The sequence below is a fragment of the Dama dama genome, chromosome 6 (assembly GCF_033118175.1).
Source record: "Dama dama isolate Ldn47 chromosome 6, ASM3311817v1, whole genome shotgun sequence".
NCBI lineage: Eukaryota > Metazoa > Chordata > Mammalia > Artiodactyla > Cervidae > Dama > Dama dama.
The window spans coordinates 1935652-1959662 of NC_083686.1; the positions used below are offsets into that span (position 1 = coordinate 1935652).

General features: G+C 58.1%; 2 protein-coding genes across 16 annotated transcripts in view; one reads left to right on the forward strand and one right to left on the reverse strand.

Annotated features, from left to right (window-relative positions):
- ADD1 (adducin 1) overlaps nt 1-19758 on the forward strand; it is an 88754-nt gene extending 68996 nt beyond the window's left edge. For 3 of the 12 annotated variants that reach the window (XM_061145387.1, XM_061145386.1, XM_061145389.1), the window contains exons 10-16: nt 3708-4052; nt 6566-6667; nt 7326-7415; nt 8139-8231; nt 12313-12469; nt 15696-15782; nt 18050-19758. In XM_061145387.1, the coding sequence (XP_061001370.1) occupies nt 3708-4052; nt 6566-6667; nt 7326-7415; nt 8139-8231; nt 12313-12469; nt 15696-15782; nt 18050-18405 (1230 nt within the window). In that variant the 3' untranslated portion in view covers nt 18406-19758. Of the gene's footprint in view, nt 1-3707; nt 4053-6565; nt 6668-7325; nt 7416-8138; nt 8232-12312; nt 12470-15695; nt 15783-16334; nt 16370-18049 lie in introns of those variants that run through there. The other 9 variants (XM_061145393.1, XM_061145390.1, XM_061145394.1 and 6 more) reach the window with 9 other exon arrangements.
- MFSD10 (major facilitator superfamily domain containing 10) lies at nt 19600-23801 on the reverse strand. 4 transcript variants are annotated; one of them, XM_061145408.1, is made up of 14 exons: nt 23393-23666; nt 23065-23282; nt 22861-22957; nt 22599-22702; nt 22149-22307; nt 21906-22067; nt 21634-21742; nt 21424-21535; nt 21160-21268; nt 20982-21072; nt 20841-20888; nt 20669-20758; nt 20452-20543; nt 19600-20201 (listed from the first exon to the last, which is right to left on the reverse strand). In XM_061145408.1, exons 2-14 carry the CDS (start codon nt 23236-23238, stop codon nt 20199-20201), a joined length of 1350 nt encoding a protein of 449 aa, XP_061001391.1. In that variant the 5' UTR covers nt 23239-23282; nt 23393-23666; the 3' UTR covers nt 19600-20198. The 4 variants fall into 4 exon arrangements, with proteins under 4 accessions (XP_061001391.1, XP_061001390.1, XP_061001389.1 ...); XM_061145407.1 differs by lacking the exon at nt 23393-23666 and adding an exon at nt 23680-23801 and having other exon boundaries at nt 19600-20543; XM_061145406.1 differs by having other exon boundaries at nt 19600-20543; nt 23393-23665.
- Between the last annotated feature and the right edge of the window lie 210 nt (nt 23802-24011).

The window sequence follows — 24011 nt, forward strand, 5'->3', positions numbered from 1 at the left end:
GCTTAATAGGAATGTTATAGTAGTCTGTGGTAGGATGTGGCCTGTCTGGTTGCAGTGATCGATGTCATCCTTTTGCAAGGATTATAGAGGAAGTTTTTGTAGAGGGTGACCCTTGAGAGTGACCTCAAAGAAGAGGTCAAACCGTGACAGCTTATGCTGGGTAAAGGGAGGCAACTAACCTGGCCATTGATGCGACCGGAGACCCAGCCGCGGGCATGACAGGCGACCTGGCTGAGGGGTCAGGACCCTGCCTTTCTGGTCTGTCTGTGATCTCTCCAGTCGGTTTAAATACTCACGGCAAGGCGCTTAGGGTCAAAGCAACCTCAGTAAAGACGGATGGCTCGGTGCTACAGCATCACATCTTTTAGGGTTCAGGAGTCCGTCCTGTGGCCACATGGACATTAAATAGTGGGCGTGTGGGGCAGAGAAGCCATCAATCGGGCTGGTGCCGGCTTCATGTGAGTTCCCACCATTGGACTAGGTCTTGGCGGGGATGGGTGGCTTCAGGAGGCAGGAAGTTTCACTTTTCTGAAGAGAAGAACTCATGGATCTGGTTTAGCGTGTGCTAAGTGTCCTCAGAAGGTTCTTCTCCCTGAAGTTCTCTGACTTGGGAGAAAGTTTGCTGCTGTCAAGGGAGAGCAGGGAGTGAAGGGCTGAGCAGTGATGATGACGGTGTGGGTGTGACTGGGGAGGGGGTGAATGGAGAGCAGGCTCTCCTGACTGCTGAGCTCGCTTGCTCAGGAGGCTGGGCTGCACCGACTGACCGCATCGTCTAGCTGTGCGCGGGAACACGGGGAGTCCATGGCCTTGTCGGGATGTGACAGAGAGATCCCAGTTGCAGCCCAGCACCTCGACGTGTGCCTGACGGAGCACCATGGTGGCTGCAGGGGCAGAGATGGGGCTGGAGCCAGGACTGGGCGTGGGGACAGGAAGGGAACTGAGCTCATGGAGACGACCAGCGGAAGAGGCAGGGTGGGGTAGCGCCATCTCAGGAGAGTCCCCCAGAGCAGGCTGAGACTGGGGGCGGTAACCCTGGCATCTGACCCGGAGGCCAGCACCGGAGGGGCCAGGCAGGGCAAGGGTCGTGGGTGCTGCAGTCTCACTGTGCCCTCTTCTCTCCCTTGGGCAGACACTTTGACCTTTCCCTCCTCTTACACCTACAAGCCAAGCGAGGAATGGGAGGGAGGAGTAAAAATCAAGAGAATACCAGCCTGCCACATGTTTTGCACTCAGTACTTTCTGGAAGGTGCAGAGAGAATTAGAGTTGGTAACTCTAATTTGAGGGGGGGTGGAGATAAAAGATGAAAGAAAGTAAGTGAGATTATAGCAAGGGTATTTTATTCAGTGCCCTTAATGTGCACAGGTTATTCTTAATATTAGAAGGCTCTGTGGTTTATCAGAAGTAAACTTGAACAGCAACCACTGATTGTAGTCTGTGTTTTGGAGAAGAAAATGGCAACCCACTCCAGTGTTCTTGCCTGGAGAATCCCAGGGATGGAAGAGCCTGGTGGGCTGCTGGCTATGGGGTCGCACAGAGTCGGACACGACTGATGCGACTCAGCAGCAGGAGCAGTCTGTGTTTTAACTTAGCATTCTGATCAACAGTATATGTTTGCTAATAATTCAGTCAGTAGAGAATAGTTGAAGATTCTCACACTGTAAGAAGTATTTCATATGATAGTCATAAACATTTCTGGCATACACAGAAGAAATGCTAACTTGTTACCCAAAAAATCAAGATATAATTCCAGCTTCTCAAAAGAAGGAATAAAGCCAATTTTTAACATATAGTAGGTCTGAGGCCTGAGTTTTGCTCTGATTTTGGTCTGGCATTTAAAGGGGAAGAATAAAGAAAAAACCCATACCCCCTCAGAATAAAAATTTGTGACATCCTGGATGGTTTAGTTGAAATTCATGAAGATTACTCAAGAGCCCTGACTTTCAGCAAGAGGAAACCTGAATGAATTAAGAACTGTATTTTTCAGAAGACAGTCTTTTGTAGCTGAGTTGTTACTTTTTTTTTCCCTTTGAGTTGTTACTTTTTATTATTCTTCAACAAAGCATGTTTGTAAATGGGAAAAAAGCATGTTAAAAAAGGGAAGACATTTACCTATCATACTGAGTGTAGTTACAAAACAAAAGTAAACAACAGCCAACTCCACTCAGGGGTTATTACCACCGTTTTTTGAATGTTTTAAGGGAATGGTTGGTAGTAAAGGCGGCCTCCAACGAGGAGGATCATCCAGAGAGGAAGGAGAATGCCTACATTCAGAGCAACATTTCTAAAGTAGCTTGGCAGCTAGAATGTAGCCACTGACTCATCCTTGCTACCATCCCTGTGTGATCCTTTCAAATGTGAATCCCCTCGTCATTCACAGTGAAGGTGCCGTGAATCACCTGGTCTAGGCATGACACTGGGTCGGGAGTCCAGGCACAGTCGAGGCTGAGTCAGGTCCTTGGCGTCAGGCCTCCCAAGGCTGCAGTCAGGGTGCTGGCCTGGGCTGGGTTCTCAGCAGAAGGCTGTCATGGTGGAGGATCCACTTCCAGACTCCGCACACGGTGGGCAGACTTCGTGTGCTTGCCGCTCAGGTGTCAGGGCAGCTGGCTCCTCCAGCGTCCCAGTGGGCCGTGAGGCCCTCTCAGGGTGGGCGCTGCACCCTCCTGCCGCACGTCCTGTCACCTTGGCCGAGTGCTTCTGGCTTCAAGCAGGCCCTGGGCCCGCTGGTGGTGTAGGGGAAGGGTTTTATGGGGGTGGGGCCATGAGGGCCCCTGTCATGTCGGTCAGGCTCCCGGACACTCAGTTCTGGGGACGGGTGAGTGAGGCATCATCCTGGCCTGGAGACGCTGTCTGTGGGGTCAGCATGTGGGGGGCACACGGACTCAGTGCTGTTACAGAGGCAGGAATTAGCGGGCTGTGGGCTGTGAAGCGCAGGAGACCAGGGTTGAAGGCTCACTCAAGTGCTGCTGCATTTAGAGGTGAAGTGATTTTGCCAGGTACCAGCTGTCTGAGGTAGTTTGGTCTTCCTGAAAGATTATCACAATATTTAAACTGTGACTGAAAAGGTTAAAAAAAAAGTGTTAAGTATGTTAATATAACCTGTTCTGTAGCCAGCAGCAGGTAAACCCAGGTTGCCTTTTAAATTTTAACTTTTTCTTGATATGTATATATATAAAAACAGAAGAGGGTACCTATATTAATTCTTAAGAACTGAGCATACTGTATAGGCAGCACCCACGTCAAATGCCAGCACCCAGAACCTCCTGTCCCCGCTCTGAGTCTTACTGTGTCCCAGGGGTGATCCCTGTCCCTCCTAACAGCGCAGACTGGTCTTCCTCCTTTTGTAAATGGAGTTGTACAGTACGTTCTTTCACATGGTGTTTCTCACTCCGTCGTGTTTGTGAACATTCATGCAGATGTTTCCCCTGGTAATAGCATGTTCTCCCTGCTGTGTCCCAGCCTGCTGTGTGAATGGACCACAGTCCATCCATTCTGCTGTTGATGGACTTCTGGGTCTTTCACTTTGGGGCTTTGGGAATCGCGCTGCTGTTGGTGTTTTCGTACCTGTGAACACACTGGCACTTCTCCTGGGCAGCCACGTACATAGGGTGTGCATATTCTCTACTTTTATAGATAGTTCCAGTTTTCTAAAGTGAAACTGTGTTTTGAGATCTGGAATATTGACTGTCTCTATTTTTTCGGCCCCTAGGGTTATAGAACTGGCTACCCTTACCGATACCCTGCTCTGAGAGAGAAATCTAAAAAATACAGCGATGTGGAGGTTCCTGCCAGTGTCACAGGTTACTCCTTTGCTAGTGACGGTGATTCGGGCACGTGCTCCCCTCTCAGACACAGCTTTCAGAAGCAGCAGCGAGAGAAGGCAAGGTGGCTGAACTCGGGCCGGGGCGACGACGCGTCTGAGGAGGGGCAGAGCGGCGGCAGCCCCAAGGCGAAGACTAAGGTGTGGACGAGCGTTGCACACGATCGCGTGAAACCCTTGCTGCAGTCTCTCTCGTCCGGTGTCTGCGTGCCAAGCTGTATTACCAACTGCTTGGTCTGTGCCTCCTTCTGTTCATGGGTAGATGACGTAGAGCAGGTCGGCGCGCTGGGGCTCCGGAGGCTCTGGGACTCGCCCTCTGACCCAGACTGTAGGCAGACCTTCCTCATTAACCTTCAGCCTGAATTCAAACCCACTTCTGCTTCAGCTGTAATTCAAGTAATACTGTCTGCTTGAAACTGCTTAAGATATATTGTGCCTCTGCAGTAATTCCAGCGTTACCTAACTGTGCACAGCAGAGATACCGCGTCACGTGCGTGGCTTAACCTCAAAGTGGCAGCTGTCATTCAGTTCAAACCGTATTTGAAGAATCTTTAATGCTTCATGACACAGATGTAGTTGGAGCTTAGCCTGCTGTTTTAATGTCGTAAACTCAGCTGTTTGATTTAGTTGCTAACTTAGGCATGTTCTTTAAAGTCCTAGTGTTTTCTTAAGCAGTTTTCCCTCACGGCTCACGGGCGTCTTCTCAGCTGACCCTCTCGTTAGCCTCCTTCCCCACTTGCTGTCGTCCCAGAGCCTCCGAACGCTCTCAGCCAGCCCCCTTCTGCATGGACTGTTGCATGTGAGTAGACAGCCATAGTGGAGTCTCTGGCTCCTGCTGGGTGCGGCATGACCCAAGTGCAGCAGGCCACCTGCAAGTGCCAGCACCAGTCATTGGGAGGCGAGCCTCGTGTCAGGAGGAGCGCTGCCTTGAAGGCTGCCCGCGGTCCTGGTGCTCAGACGTCCCTGGGCAGCCCTGGCCCTGGACGGTCCACCGGGCCCTGCATCCCAGTAGGTGAGGCCTAGGCGGGGCCTCATGCGAGGACAGGCTGGGACGCACGCGTCTCTACATGGTTAGTTCCGCAGGAGCAGAGGTGAAATCAGCCTAGATGTCCTGAGACGGGGCCTCATGCGAGCCCAGCGGGCCGTCCTGCTTCCCTTGTGAAAGTGCTCCTGCTTCATAGGTTTATTGACAAGAAGTACATTCTGTCTCCCCAGGTGGGTCTGGTGTCTCCTGAGGCACAGCTGGTGAGACAGCCTCTGTGCCCTTGAGGAGCGTGTCAGGTGGCAGAGACTCTGCGTGCACATGGCCGGGCTCCAAGCTGGGGCCAGTCTCCTCTTCCTGCCTCCTCACCTTCCTTCTCTCTCTCTGACCCTTTCTTCCTTTTTCCGTTTCGTTTGTTTAGTTTCTAATTTAGTTTACTTGTTAAAGGGAGTGGGCCTAAAAATTACTTTCTGCTGACCATATACATACAGAGTGCTGAACTGCTGTGAGAAATTTTTCTTAAGTGTATGTGTCACAGCAGCTCTGAGCCTTATTTACTCTTTGCTTGAAAAAATATTAACTTGCCTTAGGTATTTCAGTCACTGTGTCAGCTGAAAGGGGGAGACTTTGTTCAGCTTTTAAACTTGTTTCTTACTGTTCTGGAGTAACACGAGTTCCTTGCAGTGTTCCCAGGTTGGTATATTAATTTATAATAATTGTTCTTAAGTTTTTTAACGTGTTCAAGCTTCTGAGGTGATTGCTTTAATGTTTGACTAAGCGTTGTGTTTGGTAAGAAGCTGGAGTTGTTTTTGTCTGAGGAGATAACGGCAGTGAGTGCCTCGCAGCCCATGCCCATCTCACGCTGCCTGCACAGTGGCACAGCATTGGACAGTTTCGCTGCTTTCTTCAGAAACTCTTGGTTTATGGCTATTTTATTGCCTTTTGAAAACACTCTGAAAGGCATAACATCTGCTCTCTGCCACGGGCTTGTTTTAGTGTTCAGTGCCAACTCATGCCTGAGGGTTAGAATTTGATTAAAAATCTCATGTTTGATTGGAGGTCCAAAAAAAAGGACGCGTGAAAGGCGCAGCGTGCTGGTAATATGCACTGGCATCTAAAACAGCCTTCCAGCGAGGGCTTGTGAGCGCTTTACGTTTGTGTGGGACATTGTTGTAACACTCAGAGGTATTAACTATATAAAGTACTTGACATCACCAAACTCTTCCACCAGGCAGCTACTGTATAAGTCTTCATACAGTAATTTTCTTGGGTTGAAATAGCTATGCAAACAGTGCATTCTGATGCGGAGTTTATTTTAATGCCAGCTTTGGTGATGCCCACTCTTGCCTCACCGCACAGTCTTCCCTCACCGGGCCAGCCACATTGTGCCGCTTCTCATGACGCTGTCATCTCATGCTTCCCGCCGGCTTTGGTGCTCGGGTCTCTCAGAGCAGTGAACCAATGTGCTCTGAAGGGTCCTCCGTGACTAGTCCAAGGCCATCCTGGGGCGTAGCTCTGTCAGCGGCCTCTGTTGTGCCTTGGGTTTCAGCTGGGCTTTTTGATGGGCCTTGCCAGTCGGTCACAACTCTGGCTCCCTGCATGACTGGTTTCCAGCCACTTCAGTGACGCTGTGGTATGGTCATTGGTTCATTCTCTGTGAGGGTCAGTGCATGACCAGATGTGAGATGAGTTGGACAAGTTGAATGCTGTGGTGTCACTTACTGTTGTCACGATTCTGACTTCTCAACTGTTCTTGATATTTTAGTGGACTAAAGAGGATGGACACAGAACTTCCACCTCTGCTGTCCCTAACCTGTTTGTTCCATTGAACACTAACCCAAAAGAGGTCCAGGAGATGAGGAACAAGGTGCGTACTGACAGCTGCCAGCTATCGCTGGAAACGCGTGTGTGAGAGGAGGTGGCCCGGGTGGGGCAGGCCGCTTGTGGCTGTGGGGAGAGCGCCAGCCCTGGGAGGGCGGCTGCGGCCGTCCCGTGGCTGCCGGGTCCTCCCTTCACCCGCTGCGCTGTGCACGGCGGCGAGCCGCGGGCGCTTCTGGGCCCCATGCTTGAATGACGCTTGTCCCTCAGCAGAGCAGAGTTGAAGTCAGCCTGTCCCTGGCGAGAGCAGCCTTTGCCCCTGCCTTGCAAGGTCCATTTGAAGAGTTGTGAATGTCTGGTGTGTTGGAATGTGAGACCCACCAGTGTTCACAGTGTCCCTAGAAGACGGGCACACGGGGTGTCTCCCCTCAAGTTGGCAAGGGCAGTGAGACCCATGCCTGCCAAACTTGTCCAGAGGAAGCAGCAAGTCTGGAGGGTCCATCCAACCCTCTGAGTCTTGAGTTACTAATTGGGCTGGACCAGCGGCGTTAGGCAGGCAGGGTAGTCGTGCAGGGCCCAGCAGGGAGCAGGGTAGCCCAGAGGAGCAGCTTGTGCGTGGCTGAGGGCCTGAGCACACACGGCAGCTTCAGGCACAGCGAGCTGTCTCAGTACTGTTGATGTGTCTCTTCTCTTCTTGCCATCCTCAGATTCGAGAGCAGAACTTGCAGGACATTAAGACGGCTGGCCCCCAGTCCCAGGTGTTGTCTGGTGTGGTGATGGACAGGAGCCTTGTCCAGGTGAGTGCTCAGAACGGTTCTGCTGTTAGTGGGTGGGGGCTCTGTGACCGCCTGCTCCAAGTTACTCTTAAGTTGGGAGAGGATGACTATGAGGTAAGTGTCCTAGGCACCCAGTTCCCTTTGTTTAGAGTCTTCGTGGTAAGGAGTAATCGGCCCCTTTTCCTTGAGTTGTAGACCGAGCATCAGCATGCCCAGGGCCGTGTCCCCCAAGCCTGCTCCGCGTCATGCACGCCTGAGTGAGGGCAATGCAGGCTGCTGGCTTGGGCCCAGGTTTACCTGGTCCCAGCGGGAGCTGTGGGGCACACGGGAGGAGGGTGGGGGTGGTGGACGGCGGTTCTTGTATGTGTTGCTGTCCACGACAGCGTGGTGCTTGGGAAAAGTGCAGCGGGTCCCTGTAAATGTGATGTACATTTACACGCGTTTCTGTAGAAGGACTGCCCGTTGGGGCACCCTGAAGATAACTGTGTAAGTAGTTATCTCTGACAGTTACGTTGCCACCCTGTGCTTTAGACTCGAGTCGCCAGGGTAGGTGCCTGGTTGCTGTCTGTGGTGTGGGCCAGCGCGGTCGGCTCTGTGGCCCGTGTTTGCACGTCGCAGCGCCATCCCCCTGCTCAGGCCGCTGACGGCCGTCTCGCTGCATGCGCTCTGCTGCTCCAGGCTGCGCTCTGGGTGATGTGCTCGGCTGGGCCTGGCGGACTCTGACCACTCAGTTTACTGTTGCAGGACGCACCCCTCTCTGACTGTACGGAAAGAATCGAAGGGCTCGAGCGTACAGAGCAGACCTTTAGTCCCGCTAAGTCTCTCTCTTTTAGAAAGGTACTCACCGCCCCCCCCTCCGCCGCCGGCACCCCTTGCTTGCTGCCCCGCCCTGCCTCCTCCTGTCTCTGCGCTTGGTGTTGTCTTAGGTACTGAGGAGCTTTTAAACGGATCTCTGAGCTATTTGTGAGATTGTACAGAAGGTTCTGTTCTGCCCATTCTGTTCTTTAATTAAGCATTTTATATGAGGTTATTTTTATACTTTTCAGCATTTTGATGTTGTGCTGAAAAATGGTTGATCTTAGTGATGTTTCTCAAGATCTGCATGTGACCCTGGTTGGTGCATGTTTTAGGACTTTGCCTATTACAAGGTGCCTGCCAGCTGCAGAAGGCTCAGGGGTCGACCACGAGCAGTGTGGCGGCTCTCCCGTGAGACCTCCTCTCTTGGCATGCTCAGCTGTGATCCGAATGTGATGAACGTGGCAGTTGAGGGCTGTATGATTGAAAAATGTCATTTCAGAGGAATGGGAAATAAGACAGTCTTTGCCAGCCCTTGTTGATGAAATGTGAAAATGAAAGTGTTAGCCGCTCAGTCGTGTCTGACTCTTTGCGACCCCATGGACCATAACCCACCAGGCTCCTCTGTCCATGGGATTCTCCAGGCAAGAATACTGGCGTGGGTTGCCATTTCCTTCTCTAGGGGATCTTCCAACCCAGGGTTTGAACCTGAGTCTCCCACATTGCAGGCAGGCTCTTTACCATCTGAGCCACCAGTATTTTTACCTAAAAACAAAAACAAAAACGCTAGATAATTGTTTTGAATGTTGCAAGGGGGAAAAGGACTTAGCAAAGTTTGAAATCCCAAATTGTATCTTCTCTGTGTACGTGGTGCGTGCAGTCCATGGGGAACGTGTCTTGTAGGACCCGCCCCGGGGGAAGGACGCTTCCTGCGCACATTCAAGGACAGACGCCGCCGAGCTGTGTGTACCCTGTGGTCAAAGGGGATTTTCAGGGCCGCTTTCAATTAATACATCTCCAGTGAGATGCAAGTATTTATCAGTGTTCCAGTTGCCAGAGAAATCAGATTTGTACTAATTCGTGTGCTGATGAAATTCTTTTGCATGTTTATACATTAATCCCACGGGTCCCATTTTTCCTTGTCCTTGGAACGAAGGTCCAGTTACCATTCTCGGAGGAACTTCTCACAGCGAGGATGAGCAGTGTCTCTTTATCCCTGTCAGCTTGTTTTTCATGTTGCTTATCTAGGCCATAAGCTGTTGTGATTTTACTAGTTCATAATTTTTTCTCTCAGATACTTCAAAGTGTGTTGAGTCCATGAGCCCAGGACGCTTAGCATGAAAGCCCACATCTCCCTCTGGCTTTGTGGGCTCAGCCAGCTGGCAGTCATTGCTGTGCTGTCTCTCGGGCGTTACTTTGCGCTTGGTGGCTTCTGTGTGTGCCTCGGGAGGGCTCTCTGGAGGGTGCCCCTGTGAGCCGTGTCCGAGGACGCCCGTGGACAGCTGCTCGTCCAGGTGCAGCCTGGCTCTTGCTCCGCCCAGCGGTGCTCAGATGTGGGCGTGCGTCACAGTCGCCTGTGGTTGCTTCGTGAAGTGTTGGATGCCTGGCTGGGAAGCTGCAAGTCTGTGGGAGGAGGTTCCTGGCTGCTCCGGAGTCCCCGCCCCAGTGGAAGACACGCTGTGAGTGTGGCCTGAGGGGCGGGTGGCCGAGGACACTGCTCCCGGCGGGCAGGTGCTGGCGTCCCTGTGTGCAGGTGTCTGTTCTGCTTGTCCTCCGCCGTCTTCTTGCTGGTGCTCACGTTTGCACCCTGGTCTTCTTCCCACCCAACTTGTTTCATTTTCACGGCGACAATATCTTTGACACCCTGGTGAGCAGGGCAGCAGGTCCCAGCCACACCTGATGCTCTGGTTCCCAGAGGACCGCTGAGCCCGACCGCAGGCATACTTGACTCCAGTGCTGGGTGGGCCGGCCCTCCCTTCTGGACTTTGTTATGAGCGCATTGATATTAGAGACCAGGGGCTGTAAGTCTGCTGGAAACCATCTGACTTGTGTAGTACAAGGTTCCCTATTCCCACGAGCACGTGTAGCCCCGCTGTGTCCTGGAGATGTGAGCCTGCAGCTCACCTGCTGGACTCGCTCGGGAACTTGGTGTCGATCATCGAGTCTGTGCTTGGCCCAGCACCTGGAGTGTAAACTCAGATCTGAATAGGTTTTACTGGTGAAAACCTATGCACAGGTCAGGGCACTGGGCCAGGTTTGCACAGTTTTGGGGATGGAACTGTCACCCCACCCAGACCCTGTCAGTCAGGTGCAGAAGTTGTTGCTGGGCGTCTGTTTTGCTTGAGCCTGTGGTGATGGCTCCCAGGATGGAAGGGTGAGAACCTCCGGGGGCTGCTGCAGAGAGCAGCCCTTCCACATCCCAGTTCCTGAGTCCTGTTGCTCAGCAGCAGGCCTGGGGCCCTCTGCCTCCCCTCCCTCTGGAGTAACAGGGTCCCCTGTCCCCGGGTCTGTTCAGAGCTTCTGGAAGGCAGCTCAGCCCTCAGCTGAGGAGTTTGGAAGATGGAGCTTCCTGCCTGTGGAGCAGGACCCAGCCGTGCTGTACCTGGATGACCAGGTGTCCCGGAGAAAGGGCCTTGCTTGACCACAGGGCGTAACTGAGGTTGTTTCTTGATATTTTATTCCTTTACTCATTGTGAACATTAGATTAAATGAATGTGAACGTTCCTCTGAGAGCTTGACTCTCCCTCCTCTTATTGGCAGTGACACCAGGATGCAGATGCCACTCCCTAGTTGCTGCAGTTTCGAGGACGTCAGAGCTCAGCCCGTCTCAGCCTCTGTCAGCCCCTCTCGGGAGAGTAGACGAGAAGGGGCTTGTCTTGGGGCACAGAGCTGACTCAGGGCAGATGATGACCCCATCACTGTCTGGGAAGCGAGGCGCCTTCTGGGTGAAAAGCCAGGACGCCTGGGGTCAGGCCTGCTCAGGAGGAGCGCCCCCCCCATCTAGGCAGCTGATCTCTAATCTGCAGGCTCTTTGAGCACAGGCTGCGAGCTCCAGCCTTTTTCTTCTCCCCTTCTGGGTCCACGTCACTGGACAGTGACCCCTCAGCCCAGGTTCCCAGGGCAGTGGTTGGCTGGTGAGCTGAACGTTGCGGGCTGGCCTGACTCTGTCCCTGGTGCCTGGCGAGTGCATGCCCTCTGCCTGCGGTGTTGCCCCCGAGGACAGCGCTGCCGGGCCGGGCCTGATGTCTGAGCAACTGCAGCGCCTCCTGTCGTCACTTGTTTTCCACAGTTACCGCTAAGTCACGGCACGTGTTTGAGTTCTGCTTGCCCTTTCTCAGACATGAGCTGCAGAGCATGTGGGGCCAAGCAGGCAGGCTGTGGGGCACAGGTGTGGGTGGGCTTGGCGCCAGGGCCGGCCTGCCTGCTGCCCGCATCCCTGGGGGTGGCCTGCCCGCTGCCCGCGTCCCTGGGGCCGGCCTGCCTGCTGCCGCCCGCGGGGCCTGACTGCTCGGCCTCCTCGTCCCACGTGGGACCACCGTGTACTTCGCTCTGCTTAAGCTTGCTTTCTTCTTTTGTGTGAGTTCTTAGAGTTGTCCAGATTCCTCAGACAAGCCCTGGTGTTCTGTGTCGTGTTGTCATCTCTTCGTGTCTGGGAACAAGTTCCAGGCTTTAGTTACTGAGCAGACGCACAAAGGAGCCGCGCTTGTCTGTGCCCTTAGAGCAGGTGCTCGTCTCTGAGCGCGCCTGCCCGAGTGCTGTGGGGAACGCTGTCCAATGGGGAGGAGGGTGATGGGCTGGAGGAACTCTCCTGCATCCCTATCTGAGGACCTGGTGCCCCTGGGGTGCCCTCCACGCTCCAGCTGCACGTTGGGTCCTTTGCACCTGAGATCTGGAGGCCTCCCCTGGGGGCTGCTCCCCCTGTACGTTCCGTCTGCAGCACCAAAGCCCTGCTTCTCTGTCCTCCACACTGCAGGCTGCTGCCTCCCCCTGAGCCTCGGGCGCCCCTCGAGGCTGCTGTGTTCCCTGTCATCCGCCCGCCGCCACCCCCCCCCCCCCCCCCCCGCCTGGGAGGAGGGAGAATCCCGGGGGCCCCTACAGACGGTTTGTCCCTTTCTGTCTGCAGGGTGAGCTAGTGACGGCCTCCAAGGCCATCATTGAGAAGGAATACCAGCCGCACGTCATCGTGAGCACCACCGGCCCCAACCCCTTCAACACGCTCACGGACCGCGAGCTGGAGGAGTACCGCAGGGAGGTGGAGCGCAAGCAGAAGGGCCCCGAAGGTGAGCCGCGCGTGGTCCCGGGGGAGACCGCGGCCTGCGAGCGCCTGGTCCCAAGGGGACTTCAGGTGCACGTCCTGACCTCCGCCGGGCTAGTCCCGGAGGACGTGGAGGGTCATCACGGTTCTAATTGGTCTGGTCGGGAGAGTCCTCGTGTGAGAGAGGTCCTGCCTGCGGTCAGACGCGGTGGGGGGGACCCCTGCTGGTCCGAGCACCACACCAGCACAAGGCGGGGCCTGAAAGGAGCCCTGCTTGTCAGCGCTGCTGTGAAGCCTGTTGTGGGTGAAGAGGGAGAGAGGGAGTGCGTGGGCCTCTGTGGCCTCGGGAGCCCTGGCAGGCCCTCTCCTGTCCAGGTTCCGGGTTGTGCTGGGCAGTGCTCCCTCTCCTAGCTGGATAGCCGTCTGTGTTGAGGGCTCAGGACGACCAAGGAAGAATGCATCAATTAACCTAGGATAGCTGGTGGGCAAACCAGTCTGAGTATTGCTTTTAAGATACAATACAGTCTGCCTTTGATGTCTGTAGTACTTCATTGTTGACAGTTCCCCGAGGAAGGGCCTTCTCTGAACTGTCTGGTCTCAGTCATACCCCAGTCGTTTTTGAACAGTTACATTGTGGCAGGCCTGTGAGTGTTCTGCGTGCCCATGTTTCATTTAGCTCACAGTAACCCTGAGTGCTGGGCCTTTTCTCACCAGTCAGAGCAGAGAAGCCTGTTCCCTAGAACAAGGCCGTGTGTGGCAGAGGCCCACCTGGGTCTGACCCACACCCCTGCACCCAGTTTCTCCACTTTCATCTCAGCCGCAGTCACCGCATGGGGTTTTCTCCGTAAGCCCCGAGGGCTCCCTGGCCAGGCGTGGTCATAGGCCCAGGGCCTCATGTGACCCCTTTCCAGACCCTGTGGAGAGGGGGCTCAGGCTGGGGCTGTCTTCCTGTTGGCAGCTCGCGGAGGCTAGGAGGACGTGGTTTTGTAAAACATGTTGGGACTATTTTGCAACAGAGGAAAGTAAACGGCTCTGAGAGCCAGAACCTCTTGGAGCAGTTTGTTTCACGCTTCAGGTTTTTAAAAGCGGATTCAGGTGTTTTGATGGTCAGGAGAGAAGCTGGCCTCCCACTGCATCTGACGCAAAGGCTTGGGGGTCTGAACCGCTCTCCCAGAGTACCCGGGTTGGTTACCGTGCAGACCCTGGGGCAGCACGTCCCCTCAGGAGGCTCATGCCGCTGTTCCTGGCCTTAGTGTGCACACTTCTCCCTCTTGGGATGGAGGTCCCGCAGTCACCCGCCAGGGTCGCTGGGGGACCATCCTGGGAGCCATTTCTGCTTCAAACACTTTCTCTGATTTCCCCCAGTTTAATTTTTCTTTTTAGTCTTGTTTTAGGTCAGCTACGTAATGCATTATGTGGCTGCTATTGAAATTTGAGTTGTGAAAAAAGGCTGCTGTTGAATTGTCTTTCAGTGTGGTAAATCCTCACTGCCCGTCACTTTCTGTTCTGTGTACGTTCAAGTTAAGACATGGTACACGTGGATTCAGGGGCAGCCTGATCTTTGGGTCACAGAGCTGATTGTGACTGCTTCCTGGGCGGTGCAGGCAGCCCTGCAGGAAACCCTGTGTGAGCCACGGCCCTGATTACTGCCTTAGTGGGAGCGCGCGCCTGCGGGCCTGAGCTCCCGGACCTGTAGCCTAATCCCAGCTCCTGTGCCCAGAGACACATGTCTGCCCTCTGGCCTCTCCCAGTGTCTAAGAAAAACCCGGATTTTTTTTTTTTTTTTTTAGTTTAACCACAAGACATGAGAGTTTCCTCTGCACGTCAAGGCTCGGTCAGGAGGGATAGTAGAGGGAGTGAGTGGGTGGATGTGTGTGGGATCAGCCGTGAGCATGCTGTGTGCTCACAGAGCTGTCACCTGGGAGTGGCAGCCAGGGGCCCTGCCAGGAAACCCCTGCCCAGCACTGGTGCCAGCTCTTGGCGTGGCGGGAGGTGGTGGTGTGCGCTGCAGGTGAGACTCAGGCTGTGTCCGAGGTCAGCACTTCAGGCACAGGGAAGAAAGCCTCTGGCCTCTCTTCCTGGTGGAAGGAATTTGTGCCCCCAGGCAGGAGATGTGCCGGCCTCTGTGCATAGACACCTGGCTTCAGGAAGGGAGCTGTAGGCTTAGGAAGCCTAGGGAGGTTAATTTTTTCAAAATACGGCACTTACTGGCCCTAAGCTATTAACATAAAAAGTGTAAATGAGACAGGAGACTCTAGGAACTAGGGTAACAGTGGTATACACTTTTCCCTAAATGAGAGGTAGACTTGGAATTTTCTGGATCCTAGTTCCTGTCATTTTTTTCTCTGGTTCTTAGCGCATTTTACTTTAGGAAAAAAAATATGCATTACAGGTGCCAAGTTTATTTTTTTTTAATGTCTATTTTATGTGTTTATCTATTGTATTTATTTAATATCTATTGTATTTCACTGTGTCAGTCTTAGTGGGGCTTCTCTGGTGGCTCAGAGTCTGCCTGCAGCATGGGAGACCTGGGCTTGATCCTTGGGTTGGAACATCCTCTGGAGAAAGGGCCTGGCAACCCACTCCAGTATTCTTGCCTGGAGAATTCCATGGACAGAATAACCTGGCAAGCTACGGTCCATGGGGTCACAGAGTTGGACACGACTGAGCGACTTCACACTTTGACTTTTTCACCAGTCTTCGTTGGGCATGTGGGATCTAGTTATTCCCTGACCAGGGATCAGACCTGGGCCCCCTGCATTGAGAGTGTGAAGTCTTAGCCACTGGACCACCAGGGAAGTCCCTACAACTGCCAGGTTTAAATGCTCTAAATAAAAGATTAAAACCAAGATTGTGCTCATGGAGTGTCCCTTGAAGTGGCAGGTAGGGCGTGGGTGCTTGGGACCCTCGGCCCTTCTCAGCACTGGGATGCTGAGGACGTGGGGAGGGGCTCCTCACTGGGGGGCCGGCCAGGGGTCCCTGTTCAGCACAGCACAGGGGCAGCTGTGGCGTCCTGAGATGCAGAGCCACACCCCAGTCCTTGTGGGCTTCCTTCATGCTCTTTGAGACGGCAACTGGGGAAAGCAGAGGACACTGGCTGTGGGCGCTTCACTTCCGGGCTCCGGCCTGTGCCCTCCCGGAGGCGGCTCCACGGCAGGGCAGGCCGGCCCGGCTGCCTTGGAGGAGGGTGGCGGGGAGGCCCTAGGTTCACAGCTCTTCACACGCTCCCCCCGCGTTTTATGCATCTGCAGAGAATCTGGACGAACCGAGAGAAGAGCAAGAGAAGAGCCCTCCGGAGCCACACACACCTCCCAGCTCCCCGGTCAAGCTGGAGGAAGGTGAGCCGCAGGCCCGCCCCTCGGGGGAGGGTGCTCATCGCCCGGGCGGCCGCGCTGGGAGGGGGCAAGTGTCCTGACTTGGTGGAAGAAGAGCGGCCGAGTGTGGCAGGAGCTGAGCTGACACTAACGGCCAGCGCGCGTTTGCATGGGGCCAGTGTGTCGCTGGCTCACGCGCCCGCGCCTCTGTGTCCTGTCGGCTCTGCGTTAGTGCGGTGCGCGTGGCCGGGGAAGGAGCCTGCCTGTGTCCGTGACGTCAGTGTTGCCCACTGCTTGCACATTTCCTCCACCCTCCTGTGCTTGGGTCGCCCCAGAAGCGTCCTCTGTCATGTCCAGGCCCCAGGATTGCACCCTCTGGCCTTACGCAGAGTCCATGGCGAGTGCCGGACCAGGTGGTCTCCGGGACCGCCTGCCTGTGTCTGGGGCCCGTGGCCTCCGTGTGTGCTGGGTCGTGTCCGTGGTGCCCCCTGCCCTCTGTCTGTGACCCAGTGGCTGTGACTGATGCGTAGACTCTCTACCTGTGCTTTTCTCTTCCTGTGGCTGCCTGACAAGCAGGAGGTGGATGTGCTAAAGAGTACCTGTTACCATAGTAAGTACCGCCTGCTGCCTGGCCCCCTGCTGTTCATCCGAATTCCCTGTGCTTTGCCTCTTTGTTGCTTATTAAGTTTTGTTTTCTGTTGATTCAAAATAAAAATGGAGCCTCTTCCCGCCCTGCCCCCCCCCCCCATTCCCAGTCCTTGTGCTGTGGGCAGTGACCCTCCTGGAGGGGCCGGGCCGCCTGAGCTGCGTGGCGGGCAGCCGGTCCTGGAGGCCCGCCGTCCCAGGAGAGGCTGCGCAGACCACTCGGGCCTCAGAAGCCCCGGAGGCCACGTTGTCCTGTCACCTTGGAGACTGCTGCTGCTCTGTGGAGAGCTCTGCTCTCAGACCAGACCCGAGTCTAGACTGGACTCAGGCCGGGATTTTGCATGGGGGTCGCATGTATTTTGATCTTTGCTTAAGCTGGGTGCTTAAGCTTAAATCTGAGGGGGTGGGAGAGCGACATTCATTGCTATTTGTTTAATGTGACATTTGGTCCAACGGTAAAAGTTCCCCCGAGCAGCCACAGGCAGCCTCGGCATGCTTCGAAGAGTGAATCCTCAGTGCCTCATGCGCAGCTAAGCCAAGCCATTTCGCTTTCCTAAGGCCCGGGGTGAGGGGCTGGCGGAGGGGGGCATGCCAGCCTCCCGGAGCTGCCCCTGCCCCCACTCCTCCTGCTCCTCTGGCTTCCTGTCACCTCCTGAGGTTTGGCTAGATTGCCAGTGTTGCCTAACCTCCCAGTGGCTTGTAACTTTGTAGACTGTGTTTAAAAAATCCTCAAAACTGGCTTCCCCTGGGGTCAGTGTAGAAACCAGGCCTCAGACTGTTTCTTTAAAACCAGTGCCCCTTGGCTTATGCTTATGTTTCCATGTTGAGGGGCTTCCCTGGTGGCTCAGTTGGTAAAGACTCTGCCTGAGGTGTAGAGACCTGGGTTTGATCCCTGGGTCAGGAAGACCCCTGCAGGAGGAAATGGCAGCCCACTCCAGTGTTCTCGCCTGGAGAAGCCCATCGGCGGAGGGGCCTGGGGGGCTACAGTCCACGGGGTCGCTGAGTCGGCCACAACTGAGCGACTAACACTTTCACTTTTCCATGTTCAGCTTCTTAAAATGGCTTGAATTTTTTGCCTGTCTTTTACCTTAGAGTTCATCTCTTTTTTCCCCTTTTGTCCTTTTTTCCTGGAGTTCATCTCGTTTTGAATTCTCCGGCCTACAGTGGCCTTTGGCGGTGGTGCTGATGCGGGTCTGGGAGTTCACTCGTGGCTCTCCATGAACTGCCACGGTTTAGTGTTCTCCTTGAGGGGAGACGAGGTGTCATGGATACAGATTTAGGCGTAAGTTCAGGACTACTAATGCTCCTTCTCTAATGTTTCAAGTGTTTAAGGCAGAATGTTGCAGTCTTGCCTGAGAGTGTTTCCACGGGCCTTCACCACTTTGTCCATGACTGGGGACCCAGCCCCGGGACTGAGTCTGGTTTTGTCAGCCCGCTGTCCGTGGGGAGGAGCTAAAATCCATCCTGAGACCGAGCCCACGTCTTACACTGTGAGCTGCGTCCAGCCTTGGAGTAGAGTAGACCTTGCTGAGAGCTCCTCACTCTGCTTTAGAGTCACTTCAGGGCAGCGTCTGTGCAGGGCCCTTGGGAGGCCGGGAGACCTGGGTGGTCACTCTGTAATGCGTCTCTCCTGCCCCACCCACCAGACCTGCCGCAGGAGCCGCCCTCCGGAGATGACAGTGACGCCGCCACCTTCAAGCCGACTCTGCCCGACCTGTCCCCCGATGAGCCTTCAGAAGCGCTCGGCTTCCCGACGTTGGAGAAGGAAGAGGAGGGGCTGGGTGAAGCCGGGGGCCCTCCAAGCCCCCCTGGGTCCCCCACCAGGTCCCCCCTGGCGGCCAGCCCTGAGCCAGCCCCAGCCCAGGCAGCTGAGGAGGCCGCCTCCCCAGTGGCCGAGGACCCTGGCAGTGATGGGTCTCCGGGCAAGTCCCCGTCCAAAAAGAAGAAGAAATTCCGCACTCCTTCCTTCCTGAAGAAGAGCAAGAAGAGGAGCGACTCCTGAAGGCCCTTCCTGCACATACCGGTGCGGCCAGACTGTCCTGGTCGCGTCGCGTGTCCCGCCTCCCTGTGTAATGGAATGCAGAGGCCCGTCCCTGTGTAGCTAGCGCATCCCTCCCGGTGTGACCAGCCCCCACGTAGACCGGTGCTAACCTCGTGTGCGTGCAGCGGCCTGGCCCGCGGCCTCAGGTTCTGGGGGAGACGTGGGCTCCGCGTCCATCTCTGAGCCAGCCCTGCCCTGCAGGGGTCAGCACTGGGGCCCCTCTTTAGCTCCTTGAGGACACTGTCCCCCGGGAGCTGAGTCAGGGTCCTAGCTGGATGGGGGCAGACCTGCCCGCTCTGGCCTTCCCCACTCCTGCTCTCCTCCTCTCGTGGAGTAACCCGCGCCCCATCTCTGCTAGGCTCTCCTTCACCCCCAGGTCTCAGGTGACTGAATCAGACCCGTAGCTTCCTGCTGGTGTTGCCTGGTCAGTGATCTTTGTTCAGATACACAGCCTCGGTCCTGTGAAAGCGCCCCGACAGCCCAGGCCCTGGGATGGCCTTGGAGAGGGTCAGGGCTGAGCCGGCGCCCCAGTAGCTTGTGGCGCAGCTGGTGCTGGTCTCCAGTCCCCTCGGCCAGAACCAGACCCGGGGCCACGCTTCCCCCTGGGGCCTCCTGACCGGTCGTAGGGATGCTTCCCCGGGGGGCGGCCCTGTGGACCTCCCCAGCAGACCTGCAGCTCCCGCAGCACCGGCAGCATGCATGGGCTGCGCTCTGCTGCTGTCTGTCCTGGGGAGGGCCCGGCACTGAGGCGGGCCTGCGCCCAGCTTGGCCTGGGGCGCTCCTTCCCTTGGTTAAAGGGCAGCTCGGGGCAGGAGTTGGCCCCAGAGGTCCACTGACGTCCTGCAGGCACCACAAGGCCCCTCCCGCCCTCCAGCACCGCATCCCTGGAGCAGAGCGTGGGGCTGCTTGGCTGGAACTTGGGGTGGCCGGGGTCTCCTTGACAGTGGGCTGTCCCAGGAGCTCAGGGCCAGCCTGTTGCGACAGGCCCCTGGGGGGGTGGGGCCCGAGGCCGGCTGCATGGCGCTGACCTCCGCTTCGAGCTTCCCGCCAGCTTCCCTGTCGTCTTGTCCCGGTGGTGGTGGAGCCCCCCAGCCTCGCCCTGCACTCTTAACCACAGGCTCCTCCTCCCTCCTCTCACCCCACATATGCAATGACTTTAATTTCATTTTGTAGTTTATTTTAACTCTTTGTATCTCAACATGAAGTTTAGTTGCATATACAGACACAGGCTTGGGAGGACAGGTCCTACGGCCTCTCTTCATTGTAACATGTTTTACTCACAAATAAAACTCTTTACGCAGTTTCCTTGTCTAACCTTGGGAAGCATTCTTGCATCTTACTTCCTTTTGTTTGTTCCTTTAAAATAGGACTTCAGAAGTTTAACGTTCCAAACAAAGATTTCAAAGCGAGCACTTATCCCTTGACCCAGCAGAGTTTGTGGCTTTGGACCGTGGGGCACGCTCTGAGAAGCACCGTGCTCCCGGTGCCTGCCTGTTCTTCCCCAGAAGGCGGCGCTGGGGCAGGGCCTGGGCGAGGGGCCGGCGTCAGGCGGCCCCCCACCACAGCGCAGACGGGAACCGGGCAGAGCCTGCAGCCTGTGGTCAGTGCGGCTGGAGCAGCTGTCAAGCCAGCTGCTGCCCCTGGGGCCTGGGGGTGTCCCGGGGGCGGGGGGGACGGCTGGGCGCTGCAGGAAGGCACTTGGTATGTGGCAGCTGCTTTATTTTGTCATTCTGAGCCCGGGCTGAGGCTCTGCGTCACTGAGAACAGAAGACAAGGCAGAAAGTCTAGAAGGTTTTAGAGTCTGAGTACGACGGGCAGGTCCATGCCGAAGTGTGTCGCACCCTGGAGCTGCAAGCCCCAGGCCCCGGAGGCGGGGTGAGGGGGCTGGAGGGGTCAGGCGGTCAGGGGGGAGTTGTCCTGGCCCAGGCCCCCCCTTCTCGCGCAGCCCCCCCGGCCCTCACACCACCGCAGGCGGCGGCCCAGCTACTCGGCCTTGAGTGTCCGCGCCGGGGGGCTCAGGGTCCGCAGGACGGAGAACGGGAGCAGGAAGAGCGCAGCACACACGGTGTAGCAGACGTGGGCGCCGGCCAGCCAGTAAGCTGTGGAGACAACGGGGGAGGCGACGGTGCCCCGGGCCCACCTGCACCCTCCCGCTCGGCCAGCAACCCCCCCAGCGGCCGGGCCGGGCCTCCAGCATGCCCCGAGGGCCGTATTGCGGCCTCACCTGAGGCGGCCACCACGGGGCCCACGGCCCTGGCCAGGGCGCCCAGACTCCGCAGCGTGCCCATGACCGTGCCCTTCTGCCGGGGCGAGCCTGTGGGTAAGAGAGGACAGCCGTCAGGGGCCCGCAGACCGCCTCCCAGGGGCTGGTCTCGTGCCAGGGCAGGGCCTCTCACCATAGCCGGCGACCACGGAGGACAGGCAAGGGACCACGACGGCTGCGGCTAGGGGGACACCGGGGAGAAGCCGGTCAGCCCGGAGGAGAGGCCGGCGGGGGTGGGGAGCCCCGGCCCGCAGGCCCCGCCCCGCCCACTCACCCCAGGAGTAGAGCAGCAGCCCCAGGCCCAGCAGGGGCAGTGTGTGTCCCCAGCCGACGAGGAGCGAGGCAGGGACGAGCAGCAGGATGGCCTGTGGGCGGCACAGCCGGTCTCAGAGCCCCCGCTGCCTCCGCAGAGCGCCGGCAGCGCCTCCCCCCAGCCCCGGGGAGCCCCGTACCCGCTTCACAGCCGCGATCTCCCTGCCAGGGCGGATCCGCCGGGCGTAGGCGCCCTGGATGGTGGCCATGGTGAGACCGATGAAGAAAAACATCTTCCCCTGCTCTACCCTGCGAGGGGCGAGCCGTCAGCACCCGTCCTGCCAGCGCTGCCCTCGCACGGCCAGGCAGCCAGGGTGGCGGCCCCGCGGCGCCGCCCCAGGACCCTGGGCTGGGCCCCGGGGAGGCGTGTGCCGCGGCGGGGCCGCCGGGTGCGGGTGTCTCACCTGCTGAACCGGAAGCGCTGGTGCACCAGGAAGCTGAGCGTGAACTCCAGGCCCGAGAACAGGAAGAGGTAGAGGCAGTAGACTAGGCCCAGGCCTCGCAGGCTGCCAAGCCCTGCGGGGCGACGACGAGGCGCTGTGGCCCTGACCGCACGCAGCCCCACAGCGGCCGGAGGGACCCCCCAGCACCACCCCCCGGGGCCCGCTCCTTACTGACTCCAGTGGGCGGGTCCGGGCCGCGGGCCACGGCGGAGAATCGGAGCAGGGCCAGAGGGCTGAGCAGGTCCGCGGCCGCCCGGAACCCCGGGGTGACGGAGGGCGCCTGCGCGGGACGGCGCTGAGGGTCTGCTAGCGGGCCCGGGGGTGGGCTTGACCGGAACCCCCTTGGCCCCTGCACCCTGCGGGGCCCCCAGCAAGGCCGGGGGGTCTGGGGACCATGCAGCCCAGCCTCCCCAGCACCTGGGGCTGTCTGGCTCCCACCCTACCCGCTTTTCCGGGGGCAGCGTCTCTGGCAAGAAGCACCAGATGAACAGCAGGTCCGAGACAGCGAAGAGCAGGGCCAGCCAGGGCACCGTCTCCGAGGGTAAGAAGGCGCCCAGTGTGGGGCCCAGGGTGAAGCCCAAAGAAAAAGCCACCCCGATGACTGCCTGGGGAAAAGAGGGTGCCTGAGCGACCAGGGAGACCTGAGCCCCAGAGACCCCCACCCCTAAGCCCCAGGGCACACTCACCATGCCCTTGCTGCGGGCAGACGGTGAGCCCAGGTCAGCAACGATGGCGGTGCAGAGGCTAACATTCCCCTTGCTGATGCCGCCTATCACCCTGGAGGCCAGGAAGGCCGCAAAGCTCTTCGAGGCAGCCCACACGGCGTAGGAGGTGGCCACACCTGCCTGCCCCAGGGCAGGGGCCAAGGGCAGGCGCCGTCACTTGAGGCCAGGAGGGGCCCACAGTGGGGCTGGCAGGCCGGCGCAGTATCCCTGGGACCCTGCCCTGTTCTGGAGCAGCCAAAGGCCGCTCGTGTGCCCAGTGTCCCCCTGGCAGGAGCTGCTCCGCCGCACCCTGGCTCAGCTCCAGGAGCCCCGCTCCCCCCAGACACCTCCCCCGGGGAGCAGTGAGGGCCACGGAGGGACCACGGCGGGCCCACAGCTGCCTCCCAGAGGGCTGCCGGGGGACATGCATACCAGGGACAGCAGCATCCCCGGGCGCCTCCCCAGGCAGTCAGACACGGCCCCGGTGAGCGGTGCCGAGAGGAACTGCAGGAGCGAGAACACGGAACCGATCAGACCTGGAAGAGACGGAGCTCACGGTCGCCACGCGGCCCGGGGGGCCCCAAGGGGAAGTGGCCACTCCACGGGGAGATGGGGTGGACCACGCCCCAGAGCGAAAAGGTGAGAACCAGGGAGTGGGGAGGGAGAGGGCCCCCAGCCCAGCTCGGGACCATACCTCCGAACAGGACGCTGTTGTACCTCTTCTCTGCTGGCATCCCTATGGCTGCTGCAAACCAGTCCACCCCGCGTTGCCAGGAGCCGTAGAGGGGGTCCTGGAGGACAAGAAGGCGTGGCGGGCTGGGGCGTCTCTGAGGGTCTAGGAGCCAGGAGCAGCCATGGCTGGGTGCAGGGGCAGCGGGGCTGGCGGGGAGGGGCTCACGTGGGCACGGCCATGGCTCTCCAGCAGCCCAGGCAGTAGGGGCAGCAGCAGGGTGAAGGCCAGGAGGTCCAGCAGGAGGCCGAGGAAGACCACAGCGACCACGCGGGTTTCTGGTGCCGGCTGCTGGCGGATGGGCGGGCGCGGCGTGCAGCTCCCGCCGGCTCCGCAGCCCATGATGGGAGCGGCTCCGATCAGGCCCGGCTGAGCGTGTGGCGGGTCTGCACAAGGGCACGGTGCACGAAGGCACGTCCGGCTACCCGGCCCCGACGCCCACCCACCTCGGGAGGAGAGGAGCCCTCCGCCCGCGAAGTGCCCCCAACCCACTCACCGCAAGAGAGCCCCTGAAGGGTCTGCCTGCCCCGTTACCCGCTGTCGCTCTGTGCACCCTGCCCCCCCGACCCTGGGCAGCAGGAAACGCAGACTGTGGGGGGAGTTACGCAAAGAAACGGACAGCTCGGGAGGCCGACCGAGCGGGGGCCGGGCGGGGCATCGTGGTCCCGGCACCTCCCGGTCCCCGCCCCACGGCCCCGGGCGGAGCGGTCGGGGAAACCCAGGCCCAGGCAGGAGCAAGGGGCAGCCTGGCGAGCCGGAGAACTACCCCTGCCCGCCCCGCACCTGCGGCGGCCGCGCGCAGCACAGACCAGGGGATGGACGGGTGGACTGAAAGACGCGCAGAGGACCGCCGGGAGGGCGGGCACGCAGACCCCGCCCCGCCCACCCGGAAGCCGGCGTGTTCCCCTGCTCGGAAGTGGGCGTGGCTTAACCATCCGGAAGTGGGCGGATACTCGCACCGCCTTTTCCGGCCACTGGGCTGGGCCGGGCCGGGCCGGGCCGGGCCGGGCCTGCCCGGCTCTGTCCGGGCCGGCGTCCTGGCGGAACCAGTTCAAACGGTTTGCTCCCAGATTCTGCGCCCGAAGGACGACCCGTCTGCTGAGGACCCCAGGGTT

Excerpts from the sequence above, each read along its gene's own strand:
- MFSD10 (XM_061145407.1), bottom strand. The coding sequence starts at position 23,238 with ATGGGCTGCGGAGCCGGCGGGAGCTGCACGCCGCGCCCGCCCATCCGC. Across the intron at positions 22,958-23,064 it reads AGAGCCATGGCCGTGCCCAC|GACCCCCTCTACGGCTCCTG; the intron begins GTGAGCCCCTCC and ends CTTGTCCTCCAG. Across the intron at positions 21,743-21,905 it reads CGCTGCCCCCGGAAAAGCGG|GCGCCCTCCGTCACCCCGGG; the intron begins GTAGGGTGGGAG and ends CGTCCCGCGCAG.